This window comes from Varroa destructor, unplaced genomic scaffold (assembly GCF_002443255.2).
Source record: "Varroa destructor unplaced genomic scaffold, Vdes_3.0 BEIS01000005.1, whole genome shotgun sequence".
Classification (NCBI taxonomy): domain Eukaryota; kingdom Metazoa; phylum Arthropoda; class Arachnida; order Mesostigmata; family Varroidae; genus Varroa; species Varroa destructor.
The window spans coordinates 555,274-570,514 of NW_019211458.1; the positions used below are offsets into that span (position 1 = coordinate 555,274).

At 38.1% G+C, this 15,241-nt stretch overlaps 1 protein-coding gene across 4 annotated transcripts; it reads right to left on the minus strand.

Moving 5' to 3' along the window:
* Positions 1 to 2,242: 2,242 nt before the first annotated feature.
* ClpX (Caseinolytic protease chaperone subunit) lies at positions 2,243 to 15,234 on the minus strand. 4 transcript variants are annotated; one of them, XM_086989489.1, is made up of 8 exons: positions 15,096 to 15,234; positions 10,995 to 11,119; positions 10,121 to 10,331; positions 8,696 to 8,853; positions 7,645 to 8,349; positions 6,802 to 7,055; positions 3,963 to 4,262; positions 2,243 to 3,647 (listed from the first exon to the last, which is right to left on the minus strand). In XM_086989489.1, the coding sequence occupies exons 2-8, from the start codon at positions 11,059 to 11,061 to the stop codon at positions 3,384 to 3,386; spliced, it is 1,959 nt and encodes a 652-aa protein (XP_086845615.1). In that variant the 5' UTR covers positions 11,062 to 11,119; positions 15,096 to 15,234; the 3' UTR covers positions 2,243 to 3,383. The 4 variants fall into 4 exon arrangements, with proteins under 4 accessions (XP_086845615.1, XP_022665088.1, XP_086845616.1 ...); XM_022809353.2 differs by having other exon boundaries at positions 14,758 to 15,102; XM_086989490.1 differs by lacking the exon at positions 15,096 to 15,234 and adding an exon at positions 12,610 to 12,771.
* Positions 15,235 to 15,241: the final 7 nt, after the last annotated feature.

Consider the following 15,241-nt stretch of genomic DNA (forward strand, 5'->3'; position numbering starts at 1 on the left):
TATATATATATATAAATGTATACACATACGTATCATAGCTTTCGTGTTGCCTATCGTCAGATAATTTGTCTGTTTCATGTATTCAAGCCATAGTGGTAAATGCATAGCGGCTATGTTACAGCTTTAGCTATAACGTCTGTATCGGTTTATTCTAAGTGATGTTATGCGCTTCTGCGTAATGCGCGTCAGTGTTATTGCACTTTTCGCCATAGCCAATTAACCAACTTGTGGCATCAGTCATCAAAAAACAAGCTCAAAAAACTCAATGGCAGGACAGGAGATCTACTTTTGTGCTAAGTCGTACGAAGACCGCCGTCAAACATAAGATGATGCAAATGGCTTGCATCGATCCCTTACCCATATGTTTTTAAGCTTTGCGCAGCAATTATGCCAATGTTAACTCAGCTTGCCAAAGCCTGTTCGCCAAAGATTTACGCCATACCCGTGAGACACTTTTGAGATAATTTAGTAACAAATGATCATCATAGTGTTTAGTTTTTGTCTTTGTGATCATAAATAGATAATAAATGCTCATAAAGTTGTCAGAACACAGCCTTGAACTAACGCTTAGAAACAGTCGTTATGTTGTGTTATGACATTATACCCGCCAATGATGAATACTCTGATAATCAAATTATATATTTACAACATACGATGTACATACTGATGTATAACACCACTGTAAGCCACAGATAGATATCATAACGAATAAACGTATCGTAACTGCCTACATCGTTTGGATATTCCCATTTGGGAATATCCAAACGATGTAGACAGTAATATCTGTACGATATTGATCAAAAGTAATCAAAAATTGATTTTGGTTGTTGCAGACTGTGTTTTAATCCTTAATAGTAATGGAAGCAACTTCGTATGGGTCTCCTATGTGGTTTTTCGAGGTAACGGGTCCCCAGTGCTCATCTATGGTAACTTTATTTTTAAAACTAAAGTACGATCTATTACCATCTACGGTTTTTTTTAAATTACATGTATGTTGTGTATTATTGTTCTTGCTAAAATGGGGAACAAAAACATTGGTATTGTGTGTAAAACGGGGATCCGCTCCCTTAAAACACCCCGAAATGCCTCGTTCCTATTGACAAAAGCCTGTAGTTTCTATCGATCTCCCACAAGTACACTATTGCATGCATGATAGACGAAACAGAATAATATGAAATAATTTTTTAACTTAGAATCCCAAAATTGTCGGAAATATCAGATTTTAAATTGATTTTATTCTAATTCTTAAGCACGTAAGACTAGGTTTTATTCCTTGTAGACTAGGCATTTATTTAATTCATACATCCTAGTCACATAATAATCAAACTATAATATATTTGCGCATTAATTAAATGTCAAAATGACAATACTGATGTATTGCCATCTTTATATTTATTGTAAGAGACGTTTGTATTAACCAGACTTGCTACTAAATAAAGCAACGTTTTTACAACAATAACGGCGTCCTTTTTTGATAATGTTGTTATTGCATTGGTAAATATTAACTTCAGTATCACAGAAAACAAACTACGTTGGGTGTCTACGCGCTAAAGATGTAAAGATATGATAAAAGAAAGACACGAATTATTCTAGAATTCTTAGGAAATAGGCGTTATTGGGAACCAAGTTCAGATATCACGATTAGAACATCAGACTACATGAACAGTAATTGCAATTGGGTATAATGGCGCATATTCCAAATGGTAACTAAGGGTTATGCTGAAACTACGTGTTTCTGTAATAAACCTTTCGATACAAACTAAAATATGTAAAAAGGTATTTGATGATTGTGTCAGGAATAGACGCCCAATCAGTCACACTTCGTAGAAGCAAAGTGTGCTTTGTTAATTAACGTTACCCACGACTTATCAATAATGTTATTGAATTTAACAAAAAATATTATTAAAAAATAAAGCAATATCCAAGTCTATAAAGTAAAACAAACTTGGGATCCTTCGCGCGAAAACCGCACTCATTCCGAACCTCGTAGCCGAACTTCCCAAACGTTTACTTTACGGATTTGGGTGAGATCATTTACTAGATTATAATAAATCACTTAAGCGGATTGTCTGATAGAGGAGTGAAGAATTCTATCACAAACTTCAAACTGTCACTTTAAAATGATCTCCTTCTTCATATATCACACACTTAATTTTGCTGACACATGCCTCGTGTGCAATTTTGCAAAACAGCATGCCGTTATCACTTGCTTAAGGAACTAATTGTATTAAAACGAAAAGAGTATGAGTGGCTAGATTGTTTTATTTACAAGCACCGACTTCACCCCCGTCTCAATTTATTTGTGATTAGGAGTAAAAACTTTAGCTTGGAGATAACCAACTGTTTACACCTCTTGAGATGAACTTTCGGTATTCGCATATCAATATCGTGATGATCTACTCGTCCAAATACCGCTCCATCACATGTTTGTGTCGTATTAACCAAACATCTATTTACAATTTCAAGCTTTTTAATATATATATTTATTCGGACCAACTGATGTATGACCTTCGGCTCTCATTCCAAACGTTTGATAGGAAGGTTTTGTGAAAATACAAATGCCATTTCGAAAACAGATGAGTAAGCTTTTTTCGGTACCTCTTCTTGATGTCGCTGATCACCGCAGTCTCAGGTACGTCACCAACGAAAAACATTCCCGAAATGCTTTAACGCACTCAAATATTGAGAGAACAGCTTTACAACACGAGTCCTCATGACTGATTTATCCCGTTGGCCCTACTTAGCTCGTTTGCACATTAAATGAAGCAATACACGTTACTCTGCAAAAAGTTCTTTTCGAAATACTATGTATTTTAATATTAAAATAGGGCAGATATGCTACGATGTTGTCTTAGGTTTTCATAACGAGTAAAAATGTCTTGCGCATCGGCTCAACACATCTGTTGGCGAACAATGGAACAGAATTACACTATTGCGGTCATCGCTTTGGATAATGAAACATGAAAACCTCATGTATAAAGCGAGATCGTAACTTCCAAAAACTTCGCTTATTTCCTGTCTAAAATGGAGAAGCAGCCTTTTTTGCCTTAGGCATATATGTTTATATATACTGGTCCTGATAGCTACAAGAAGCCCGGAATTACATCTAAACAATCATTGCAAAACCTATGCAGTCTTATCCACATAGGTATGCTGTATTTCGTCTTCTGAGTTAGCGAAGTTTGACATGAGTGCGTTCTGGCCTTTGCCCATATAACCACCTCATGCGTACAATTGCGTGTTTCATCGGTTTCGCGCTACCTCTAATGGTGGCCCTATATTTCGGATTTTGCATTCAAATTCCTTCTATTCATCACTTTTTTCGCTGGTAGAGAGAAAATTTTTCAATGTACTCGCAGGGTAGTGCAGATCCACTACTTCATTCAGGAATTAATCGCACGTGCGCCCTGTGGACTTTCCTCATCCTCCGCGCTTTTGTTGCCTTGCCGCACATAAGTAGGTGGCGCTGTGCCCTCAACCACCTCTTTCGAAATATGTACTCCGGTGATGTCGCTGCCAGGTATTTCGAACATGGGATCGAGCAGAATCTTTTCCATGATGGCTCGAAGTCCTCGGGCACCTGTTTTTCGTTCCATGGCAAGGTGGGAAATCGAGCGTAAAGCTGCTTCATCGAACGTCAATTCGCACTGAAATATGTACGTAGGAAATAAACGTAATTCCATAGTTAAGCTAAACAATGGAAAGGTTCAGACAGCACTGGACTCGATGCCGCCGCAAGTACGACTACTGTTGGTACGTCTGCTTCAGTTTTTTTAAGTTTCTCATATTGCGCGCCGGAAAACAAGAAAGGTAAACATGGAAAGACATATCGGGCAAAGCTGGCTGCAATCGTGGCTTGATTGAAGAGGGGCAAATAAGAGATATAGCAGACGAGATATTCTTTACATAAAATACTTGAGAAGAATATATAAAAAAAAATGTTAAACTATTAGTCTTCTCACCTTGTCCATACTAAGAAGTACTTGGAATTGCGGAAGAAGCGCATTCTGAGGCTCGGTTAGAATTTGTATGAGCATATTTTCTGTTAGAGAATGGAACGGCACAATAACGGGAAAACGGCCAACGAATTCTGGTATCATGCCAAACTCGATTAAATCACGAGCTTCAACTGCCTTCAGCATTGCATCTTTCTCCAGATTTTCATTTTCGGCAGATTCATGAGCAGCGCTGTTAGCCATATCCTCGGAAGCGGCCGCTCGTCGCCCTCGAGACTCGAGAACTGCTGCCCCAAAGCCTAAGTACTGTAGAGGAGCCAAAAAACCACAAAGAATACTTAATATGCATATGAAACACGAAGTGCATTGCTTCTAGCTTGTTTTGTATACAATGAAATTTATCATGCAGCAGCATAACTTTAGTTAAACAAAACCACTATGACTATTGGCCAGACAAACTTACTAAAATTACCATTAGGGGCATGAATGTGCCCAAAAATCGTAACAGGTTGCATAGAAATGTTTGCAAATCAAAATATTTTAAAAATAGATTATTTCAACCGAATCAGCGAATTTGCAATTCAAACGATTTATCTGAAAGTTTCAGTGGAGCATAGAATGGTTTTGCATAAGTACGTTCAAAAGACCGCTATCAATACGATCTAGTACATTGTACTTATTACAACAGGGTTGCAAAGGCGGGGTGACACAAAGAGTAGCCGTGAGAGGAACAGAAATAGAATTAAACTTATTATTAAACGAAGGTAGAAAATGTTCCCGTATTAAAAAACGCTATCCTATGTTAGCGTTTAGCGAAACCCATCTGAAAAACACCATTGGGTGGCAATAGCGAAAATGCTCAAATCAAAAAATTGAACGTCAGAACATAGGCCGAGGTGGATTCGGCGTCATCTTGTCTGATTACCTCCCAGTCAAATCACAGAATGGGAAGTGTTCTCATATTAAAGAAACGCTTTACTGACAATAAAAGCGAAGACTGGATAGCTATCAACACCAAGATAGGCATTTAGATTTAGGTTTCTCACAGCTGTATACGTACAAGAAACACGAACTAATCGACACGAATCTCAGGCTAACGAGGGTTTTTATGACCACAAAAATCAGGGTACAGGTTGTTATAATATCTGTGGTGACTGGAATGGCCAAAAGTTATCTTCCAGAGAAGGAGGCTTCTATAATCATTTGCGGTCAAAACGAGACTAACCAGAATAAACAAAATGGAAAGATGTAAAGGAACAAATATGGGATAGAGCGTTTGTAATTTGATTGTATCGTATATTATAATACGTGCTTCACATGGTGAAGAAAAAATCAAAGCTTCACATAAAGGTCTCGACCACATCGCTTCCTTTCTACCTAAATGCTCTTGCTCCCAAAAACGAAACAAGTCTAACATAAATAGTCGACAACAAGAAAGCTGCAAACGAAATCGACTAATGATTTAACAAGCGATCACACAAACTTTTGAAACTACGTAACTTAAACACAACCCGTAACACAACGAAACTCGAAGACGATAACGGCGCATAAGAAGTGCAGAAAATGTTGGGTACGGTGTCAAGTAGGTTTGCTACAGGACTAGACGGGATACCGGCAACAATATCAAATAAAACCGAGCGAGCTGAAATACGCATATACAGAAAACCTATTTAAAATATTATCCTAGCTAGAATGGATAAACTTCCATGCGATTAGGCTGAAAGAATATTTCAACTACAGAGAAGTTCATCCAGGAAGGAAACCTTTACAGCCTACCGATCCATCGCAATATCCGTTATCCGATACAGAATAACGATAATTATTGCAGCAGAATGGAAAGAGGTATGAATGGATGGACAAACAGGAATTCTTGGAGGAAATGCAAATTGAACTTAAAACGGGTAGACGAGAAGATGACAATATCCTCGTATTGATATCGATGATAGAGACTGGCTTAGAACCAGTTTAAAATACTAACATATGCCTTTTTTGATACTACTAGAACAAGTACTAGAGTCAACGGGAGTAAGCTCCATTAAATACTAGTACAACATTAATCGCAATAATCAATTTACTGCAAAAGAACAAGAGCTTAATTATATGCCACAGAAAGATGAATCCAAATAGCTCAAGACGGCAAAGAGTAACCAACAGGTTTTACAACGTCACCGATTTTATGAACGCTATACCTAGCAGAATTAGAAGAACATGGATAAGGTTACAGGAATAATTAGGAGTTCAGATACCTCATCGATAAAAACAGCTTCAAAGCACTAGACATTTTGTTTAGCTGGTCTTATTAGGAAGTGGACTGATGCCCGGTTGAGTGCAAAACCCAGGATGGACACGGAATTTAGTTATTTGATCCATTTAAAGTTTGTATCAATCAATTTAAACGTTTCTTAAGAGAATGCTATGATAGAAAATTTAGGAACTAGATCGGTGTCACGCAAAAACCATAGAACTGAAATAGCTAGACCAATATAAACGAACACGGGATCAGTTATTGGTCTAAACCAATATTAAATAGCCACACATTTGTCAAAGACCGTCAACACTAGTTTAATAGGCAAGATAAAAAAGGAGCCTCTTGAGGTGTACCAATAAGGCCAACGAGCTCACGTCCAGGGATGCAATGTGCCAAAGAGCAAAGAGTTATGGTTATTTTCTATCTGGCTCACTTTTCTGTACCATTTTGGTGCTGTGACTCTGTTGAAATAACTGCTACCCTTTAAATGTGGATCTCTTTACTTTCGCAGATTAATGCTTAGCATGGCGGTCTTATGTCCCGATAATTGGTCTATATATCGTGATGCTGCTTTCACGCTGTAGCTTTGCTGCATACCTTATGAGTTTTCCGGCGACTGACGAGCCTATCCAGTCCATTGAATGCGCCCGAAGCGACAAACAAAATATTCGTAGTATCAACCGTCAGGCTTTCACCTCGGAGCTTACGTGAATTCCTTTCAGGAACGTTAACAAGTGTGCCTTCAAGCATCTTCAGCATGCCTTGTTGAACGCCCTCACCTCCAACATCTCGAAGCTGGTGAATACCTGGCACTGCACCGATTTTATCAACTTCATCCAGAAATACGATGCCTGAACGAGGGTCAAAGCATGTGTCATTTCAGTTTCAATACGTTTTAAATGGGAAAAATAATGTAACCGCTCATCTTAATTACTCCGTATATTCTAAAGCACATGATTTATGCTTTCGGTTCTGGCTGTTTTTCAAGATCTAATAGTCAGTCCGCTTCCAAAATTATTTCGACGCATAACAAGATAAAATTTGATGTTTTAACTTACTATGAATTTATATTTAATAAAACATGACATTGTCATACAGGATCATTTAAATTAAACGAGATTAGAATTAGCTAGGAGTATTAACAAACCTTGAATGTGTCCTCAGTCTTCGCAAATATACCTGCATTTAAGTTATACTAAATATCTAGAAATTTTGGCATACGATTCGTGCTTTTTGTTAACTGAGTTATAAAAGTTATATAAAGTGCAATATGGATGGTAGGAAAGCATATTTCTAAATAAGAAGGAGACAAAAATGGATGCAGACGTACTGCATAAGAAAAAAGCCGGCCTAGAAATTCCACGCTAAAATATCTTGAAATTACTTTGAATGTATCTTATTGTTGCGCTGGTCCAGTGCTGCATGTACTTATATACTTGCCTTGCTGTGCTCGTTCGACATTAAAGTTGGCATCTTGAAGCAGCTTGCCAATCACGCTCTCAATATCTTCACCAACGTAACCAGCCTGGGTAAGCGTTGTACAGTCGCAAATTGCGAACGGGACCTCGAGGCAGCGTGCAATTGTCTGTGCAAGAAGCGTCTTTCCTGAGCCCGTTGGTCCCAGAAGCAGAATGTTACTTTTTTCTAGTCGTATATCTTGCGTGATATTTTCAAGAACCTCTCCGCCACGTGTTTGACTTCCTGAGGCTATTTTTTGTTGATCAGCTTCAGCTGCCGACTGGCCAAACGCAGCGTTGGAAACAGCAGAACCGTGTGGTCCTGGAATATGCACCAGTTGAATGGGGGAATCCCGCAGCGTAAATGGCGCGTATGTCGTAGGTTGTGCTGAAGTAGCCTCCGTACTTAATGGTGGATCTCCGGATGTTTGATTCTTCGCTAGATTATTATAGATACGTTTATAGTGGTTATATACAGCTACTGAGAGTACTTTTTTCGCTTGATCCTGTCCGATGACATGCCGATCTAGATACTCATAAATTTTCTTGGGCGGAGGTGGAGCTTTCCGGGTAACGGGTGCCGATGGTTTATTCAAAGATGATTCCTTCGCTGATCTCTTGTTCTCCCCCTCTGGGTCGACAACAAAGAAATGATGGCATTTTTCACATTTTACGAAACGGGTTGTTGCTGTAATGTCACATAAGATCACTGCTTAATATGAAATAATAAGGGCATAGCCCATAACCCCTAACATCTAACGAATAATCCGTAATACCAAACCAAAAAAACTCGTTTATAAGACCACTATTTTTAATAGTAACTGCGGCTGTCGCAGTGACCTAGCATCTATATCTGAGCAGAGAACATAGGCCACACAATATGAAAGTAGATTTGAAAGAGACGGGAGGGAAACGAAAACTATTAATATCCTATGCATAGTACATACAAACCTAAGAATGGATAGCACTGTTTTATAAAACAACCAGCCAAGTTGAAATCACAAAGGACTAAAGAACCGAGAAGTTCCGCTTACAGACGAATGTTCCAACGTGTGTACATTGGCTGCCACATTTCTGGCAGCGGTAGCCATTCTTATCTCCACCGGATCCACCTCCACTCGGTGTCGTGCCACTTGTACCGCCTGCTCCTGATGCCGTTGGAGGACCGCTACCCAACGTTGTACTTCGGCTTCTGTTTATCGCGAATACCGTATAATCACCACATAAAAATGTACAAGAAGCGTAGGCGCGGACGCAGTAAGTCAATCGATTAATATTCTATTAATAGTGAATGTCTAGGTTCATCTGTCATATCTCAATGCTAGCACCAGCCTCATTTAGAATACATGCACTCTTAGAGCTCCATATAATATTTTGTTTTGGCTTCAATTTAGAAAATTATATATCTTATAGCCCGACTATAAACTCAAAGACATCATCGAAATAAGAGAGTTCGTAAAACATCTGCTATTCGCGATCATTTATAAACTTTACCCTTTCTGTTGGAAGCTCGTGACTAAGAATAGTAGGAAAAATTACATAAACACGATAGATACAATTCATAGAACCAACTAGTAATACTCAATTAGTTATGCATTGCAGTTCTAGATTGTTTTCCACTTCCACTGGTTTTTGCTTACTAAGAACTTAACCGTAAGTAAATTAAGTGCAATTGTTCCGCGTTACACTGATTTGCGTGCCCCACACTGTACTTCCGGCAAATTAAGATCAGGAGTTACTTAATATTTTACGGTCATTATTACTAATCAATTTTGGTCAAAACCCTAATCCCATTCAATCGATAGATAAAGGCGCTAAGGATGGATGAAAGTTAAAGGAACCTTTTGCGGGTAAATCTGTCGCTTCTTGTCGGAGATGGTGGCGAGTAGTAATCTAATGATACAGCGTTCGGTGTTATTATAACTTCCATAGACACGAAGCTTGTATTCTCATTTTTAACATCATTAATCGCATAATTTAAAGCACGCGTTTTATGCTGCTTTAAGTAGTGGAAATTCATACTATGTATTTTTCTTTTTTGTGTCTAGCATGCAAATCATGTTAGAGATTAGTATCGTCGGTCATGTAAGTTTGATTATTAATAGCGAAACATTACCTTTTACCACAAAATTATGTCTAAATAAAACCCAGTATTTTCATGAATATGCAGCCTATCCTTAAACTACCATATATATATAATCGAAAAAATTGTTAAAAAACTGTATCCATCAGTAATATAACCATCCAAATAGAAAATTTTTTGCAGACAGCTAGCGAATGGCACCAAATTGTAACACATTTCTTTTTACTTGTTGAAGAAGCAACATTTTTCATCGAGCAGACGGAAAATGCAATAAATGAACAAATTAGTCACTGATCATCCACTGTCTTTGTTCGCGCTTTGTTAAGCAGTGTTGGTATGTTCAAATGGGATAACCGAGACACAATCAAGTCATCACCTATGAATTCCATCGCCGCCTGAAGGACTATTACTGCCTCGTTGACTAGTGATTTCAGTCTTAGAAGGTGCCTTTGTAATAGCAGGCAGTCCAAACTCCTCGGTATCCAGATAGTTTATTACATTCCCAAGATTCCTTCGACAGGCTGGACTTAATGAAAGACATCGCACAGGAAATGGGGTAGTGTGCCGTAGCCGGTGTAGAGTTCGACCTATAAGTGAAGACGTGAAGGTTATTTTTGTGAAGTTCATTAGGCATCTCAGCTTTTCTAAGTATCATTCACTCAGAACTATGCGTTTTAGCTCAAAAGCTCATGTTTTTGCTGTTTGGCCAGTTGAACGGCTAAAATTTGACCGATCTACTTTACGTATTCACATCATTCTTACATTTTTCGTTAAACAATAGTATAACAGCTTTGAACTAACGTATTTACTCCATTTTTATTATTTTATTGAAAACGAGTATTTGTGGCCAATTTTTTTCAAACGAAAAATTCATTAGGAAACCTGAAAAGTAGCATGTGTTAAATTTCTCCCTGCTTTCGTTTTAGAATTTGCTCCGTTTTAGGGAAGGGCTACATGTTGGGACTACATACGGCTAGCTTAAAGTACTGAATTACATTTATTTTTCGTAACAACAATGAGCAGTGCAACAACTAAGTAAATTTGGAGGGAAGAAATGATATAATGTTCAAGACTGATATGCCTCTAGACAAAAGATTCAGAGAGAAATCGAATAATTGCTAAAGGCTGCTCAAAGTGCTATTTTTATTAAGAGTCTGTGCTAGTCCTTTGAAGATTGTGTAAAAATATATGTAATCAATATTATAATGATGAAACCTAAGTGATGAACCACTAGAAACCCAACAATTCACCTCGATGAGACGATGAAACCATTAAGAGGCTCCGCGTACGTTGAAACGAACAGCGAAGAGCCGACATTTTGAATCAGCTTGAACTTTTCGCTTTAAACTTCTGTAACGTTTGGTTATATTGTCACCTGTGAACAGACAACAAAATAGCAAATTTTGCTCTCTTTAAAACATAGAATTTGCGTTTGTCGCTCATTAGTCAGTTGGAAAAGTAGAATTAGTTGAAAGTAATACTTCGTAGCTATTGCATTATAATGGTAAATAGTGGTTACCAGGATCGATAGCTGTTAAGGCAGTACCAATACCCAATAATGATTCGTCGCTTAGAGTTAATCGTATTTATGCCCAAATACAGGACACTACCACACGCTCCAAGTACGTTTAGAAATCCTTGTGTATTCCCCAACATACAGTAATTCTCGTCATTTCGTTAATAAGGCATTTCATACCAGTACCAACGAAACTATATGCTGTTACACAGCTATTAAATACAGTGTTACTGATACAGGATTGAAAATATCTCACAATTTCATTCACAATTGAATTTACACAGGTCCACAGACTTGAACACCTTTCACAGAAAATCGTCCTTAGACTCTCATATCGTCACTCGTAAGCTATGGAAAATCTCATAAGTTACCGGAATCTATTAGGCTGAGATTTTTCAAGAATTCTTTTCATGTCATTATTTGTAGTTATGGGTGTTATATGTCTTCGTGGTCGTATTTGTGAGGATTCGACGGAGTTATAGCCGAACGTAAGATGAAGTTAAACTTGCGCGAGACAACTTGGACCACAACATGCTGTAGATAGCAATGCGCAGTAGATACAATAAACAGATCTGCAGGCCATAAGCAAAACTTCCTTTATTGTTTTCAAATGTCGAACTGAACCCACTTTTCTCTACTGTCCTTTGCGCAGCTCTTTGAGCCCGCTTTAGAATGCCCATATTTAATGCTACCCTATCATGTAATGTACGTTATGAAACGCAGAAGTTCAAGCCTCAGCTACCGTTTTCCCATTGACTACACAATGAGGTTAAAAAAAAGTTACCAGTTTTTAAATTGAAAAAACTTAATTAATTGTTATTATTAAAAAAATTTTAATAATTATTTAGGACTGTAATGCAAAAATTTGAAAATACATGGACTAAATATTTAAGTATAGGAAGTATAATCTACTAGCTCTTAGAGCGATAATAAAGGAATCAAAACGTCTAAAATATCTTACCTATTTCTATGGTAAAATCGTACATGTATTTTAAAAACCACGTTTTAAATAATTAAAATAGTTTTTAAAATTTTTTCACTTTAAGGGCAGTCCTTATAGGTAATATCCTAAAGGCAAGTAATGATGTACCTCACCAACACACAGCCTATACATCACTTAGAACCCTATAATCTATTGCCTAAAAATTGATTTCATCCAGACAAAACTTTAGTGCTTTAATTCGGATGTGACACTCGCCGCTTAGCAGGTGGAATCTCATGGATTCGTTGTTTCTAAATTTATACACTATGTATATATATATATATATATATATATATATATATATATATATATATTTATATAGAAATAAGAAAATGTAGCTCTAATATAGCCCTGTCAGCTCGCTTACCCTTTCTAGAAGAGCCATGTTCGTAAACAATGCCTTTGAACCCAAAGTATACGGGTTTGTTATTAACCGTTAACACTTCTTTGCAATGATACTTTATATTGCGCTTATTATTGTTATTAGTATTCTATTATATCCGTTACTGCTTAAGTAAGTGCGATACTGCTATGTTCAGCCCGTGTTAGGAGCTGACAGTCTGAACCAAACATCGATCAGCTGTGATGATCTACGCGCGCATCGTGACCTAAAGCAACAATACTTAAAGCCCTGTGTATGCGTTTCTTAACAGAGATGACGTCACCGATGACGTATTAACGAGGATATAAGAAGAAGGTTAATAGGCCAAAAAAGTATAGCAAATATGATTATCTGTCGATGGGTTAGCTAACACAAAAAATTCATTGTTGTACTAAAGTCTGTGAGGCCGATTGGATGGGGGGGGGGGGGGGGATATCTGTGACTTCGGTGAGTGCGGAAACGCGAAAGAAAAAGTAGAAAGTGTGGTTAAACCGTGTGGTCAACTGCGTGTAGTCGCGAAAATGCAGTCACAGGGCTAATAACACACGTTCAAATATAGATAATTAAGTACATACATATAAACATAGATAACACACTTCCTACCAAAGTTTTATTCTCGAATGTGAGGAAATGAAACGTGTGAGCCATCAATGACATAGGTATCGCTGATAGAAAAGGTCTCGAAATGACGCCCCATATTTTTTCACATTTGTATTCTAAACGACAAAAATGTACAACTGGGAAACAACCTAAAGATATTGCTGTATCAGATGCATACCCGCTAACTGTAAACGGTAGCACCAGCTGACAGATACTTCATACACTCCGCGCGTAAAAAACATCTTCGATAGGCAACTTCAGTCAATTTGCCAGCATAAAAACGGTTGACTAACATTTTGCACATCTTCACAGCATACATATATTTTATATATATGATATAATAATCGTCAAACATCTAGAAATATACAAAAATAGAAATATCACAGGTGGAATTCCTTTTTATGACAAATACAGAGGTTCTGTTAATTTTTACTGTTCATTAATTCACAACTGAAATAAACCTATGCGTTATAACGTACACGCGTAACCTCTGCCATGGGGGGAGGGGTATGCCGGTAACCTTGACACGGAGCCGCCTTGTCTGAAAGCGACGCAATGGCAACGCAGTGGTTGTAGGGCCCACTGCAAGGTCACAACGCATGCTGACTGTATTGCTGCTAGTTCATTCCTTCAATGTCCACAAGACGTACAAGATCCTATACAAAAATATCCACAGGCCGACCCTCGCATTTCATACATCAACAACATGACGCACGATTCCAACTCATCGAATAGGTTATCTAACTCTCGAATCAATATAGCTATGAGTTGTAATACATTACCTCCTATACCGTAACCTAGCTAATTTTGTTATTTCCCCAATGGCATAATAATATTAAGCAGGTAAAGTCCTGTGAAATTTTCGACATTTAACGGTACCGGCCTTTTTGACCATCCAAAAAAGACTGATATGCAGTGAAATTCTTATCAGGAAAAACAATTTTAACAAAGTTTTGCTTTGAACGAAGTGTCGAAAACAGAGGGAGTGAATACGATAAAAACTACTGAGTTTATGCCTACCGAAGACACTCACGAAACAAAGCTGCCAAACACGCCTGAACACGCACAACTGCACAGAAACTTTTTGAGATCAAATATTTATAGTAATGTCTCAATCAAGATACGCCTATGAACCCACAGCAAACAGCTCGGCGAGAAAGAGTGTAAAATGATATAATTACGAGAATCAGTTGGGCACAATTACAAAAAACTGAATAATATTACCTCGTACTTCACGCTGCTATTTAACAACTGCCCAACAGAACTAAAGGAGATGAGAGGCTTCACTCAACTAACATCGTCTAAAGGATGCTTTTCATGTGTCCCTCGTATTGAATATTGTGTACTATGTATTAATATGATTATTGGATTCTTCTGTGCGTATTTCATGCACCTTGTTTATGAACGATGTACGGGTGTGCTCGTCAAAAAAAGAGTAATTAGGTGCGCAGCTGTTCGAGGTAACAGCGTTAATAACAATAACAAATCAGTCGAGAGGGACCCGGGTAGTTCCGGGTCCCGACTATTGCATACCTGTACGGAGGTGGTGATAACCAGATTGAAATTTGAGCCAGTGTCTATCCTGGTTAGTCTGCAGGACTAGCACCACCAATGAAAAACAGATGAATTAAATGGGTCTCCACAAGCATGAGCTTGAGCTTGCTTGGGCTGAACGAGTTTCAAAGTCGTCGTTATCACTGAACAGACACTCGAAGCAGAGCCCCCTGCACAGAGAAGACTATGACGAACTGTTCCTAGAGACACACGATTTCACACAGATAAACAGACCTAAAACGGGCATATGGACAGACGTTGCTGCCGTAGATATTGATATAGTGTAACTGTGACTGCTGTTACTGCGGCTGCCGTACCTTCTCAGCTGCTACTGCTGCTCGTTCCCTGGTACAGTAGTGGCGCTGCAACAGTTCGATAGCCTTGATAAGAGTTTCCGAAATTTAACGTGTTACCCAGACACGGACACTCTCCATATACATTAGACACAAAAAAAAAAAGCACG

Bases quoted from the DNA above. Each gene is read 5' to 3' on its own strand.
- ClpX (XM_086989489.1), bottom strand. From the start codon at position 11,061: ATGTCGGCTCTTCGCTGTTCGTTTCAACGTACGCGGAGCCTCTTAATG. The intron at 8,854-10,120 runs GTGATGACTTGA...CGCGATAAACAG, and splicing joins GGCGGCGATGGAATTCATAG to AAGCCGAAGTACAACGTTGG. The intron at 3,648-3,962 runs GTGAGAAGACTA...TACATATTTCAG, and splicing joins TACTTCTTAGTATGGACAAG to TGCGAATTGACGTTCGATGA.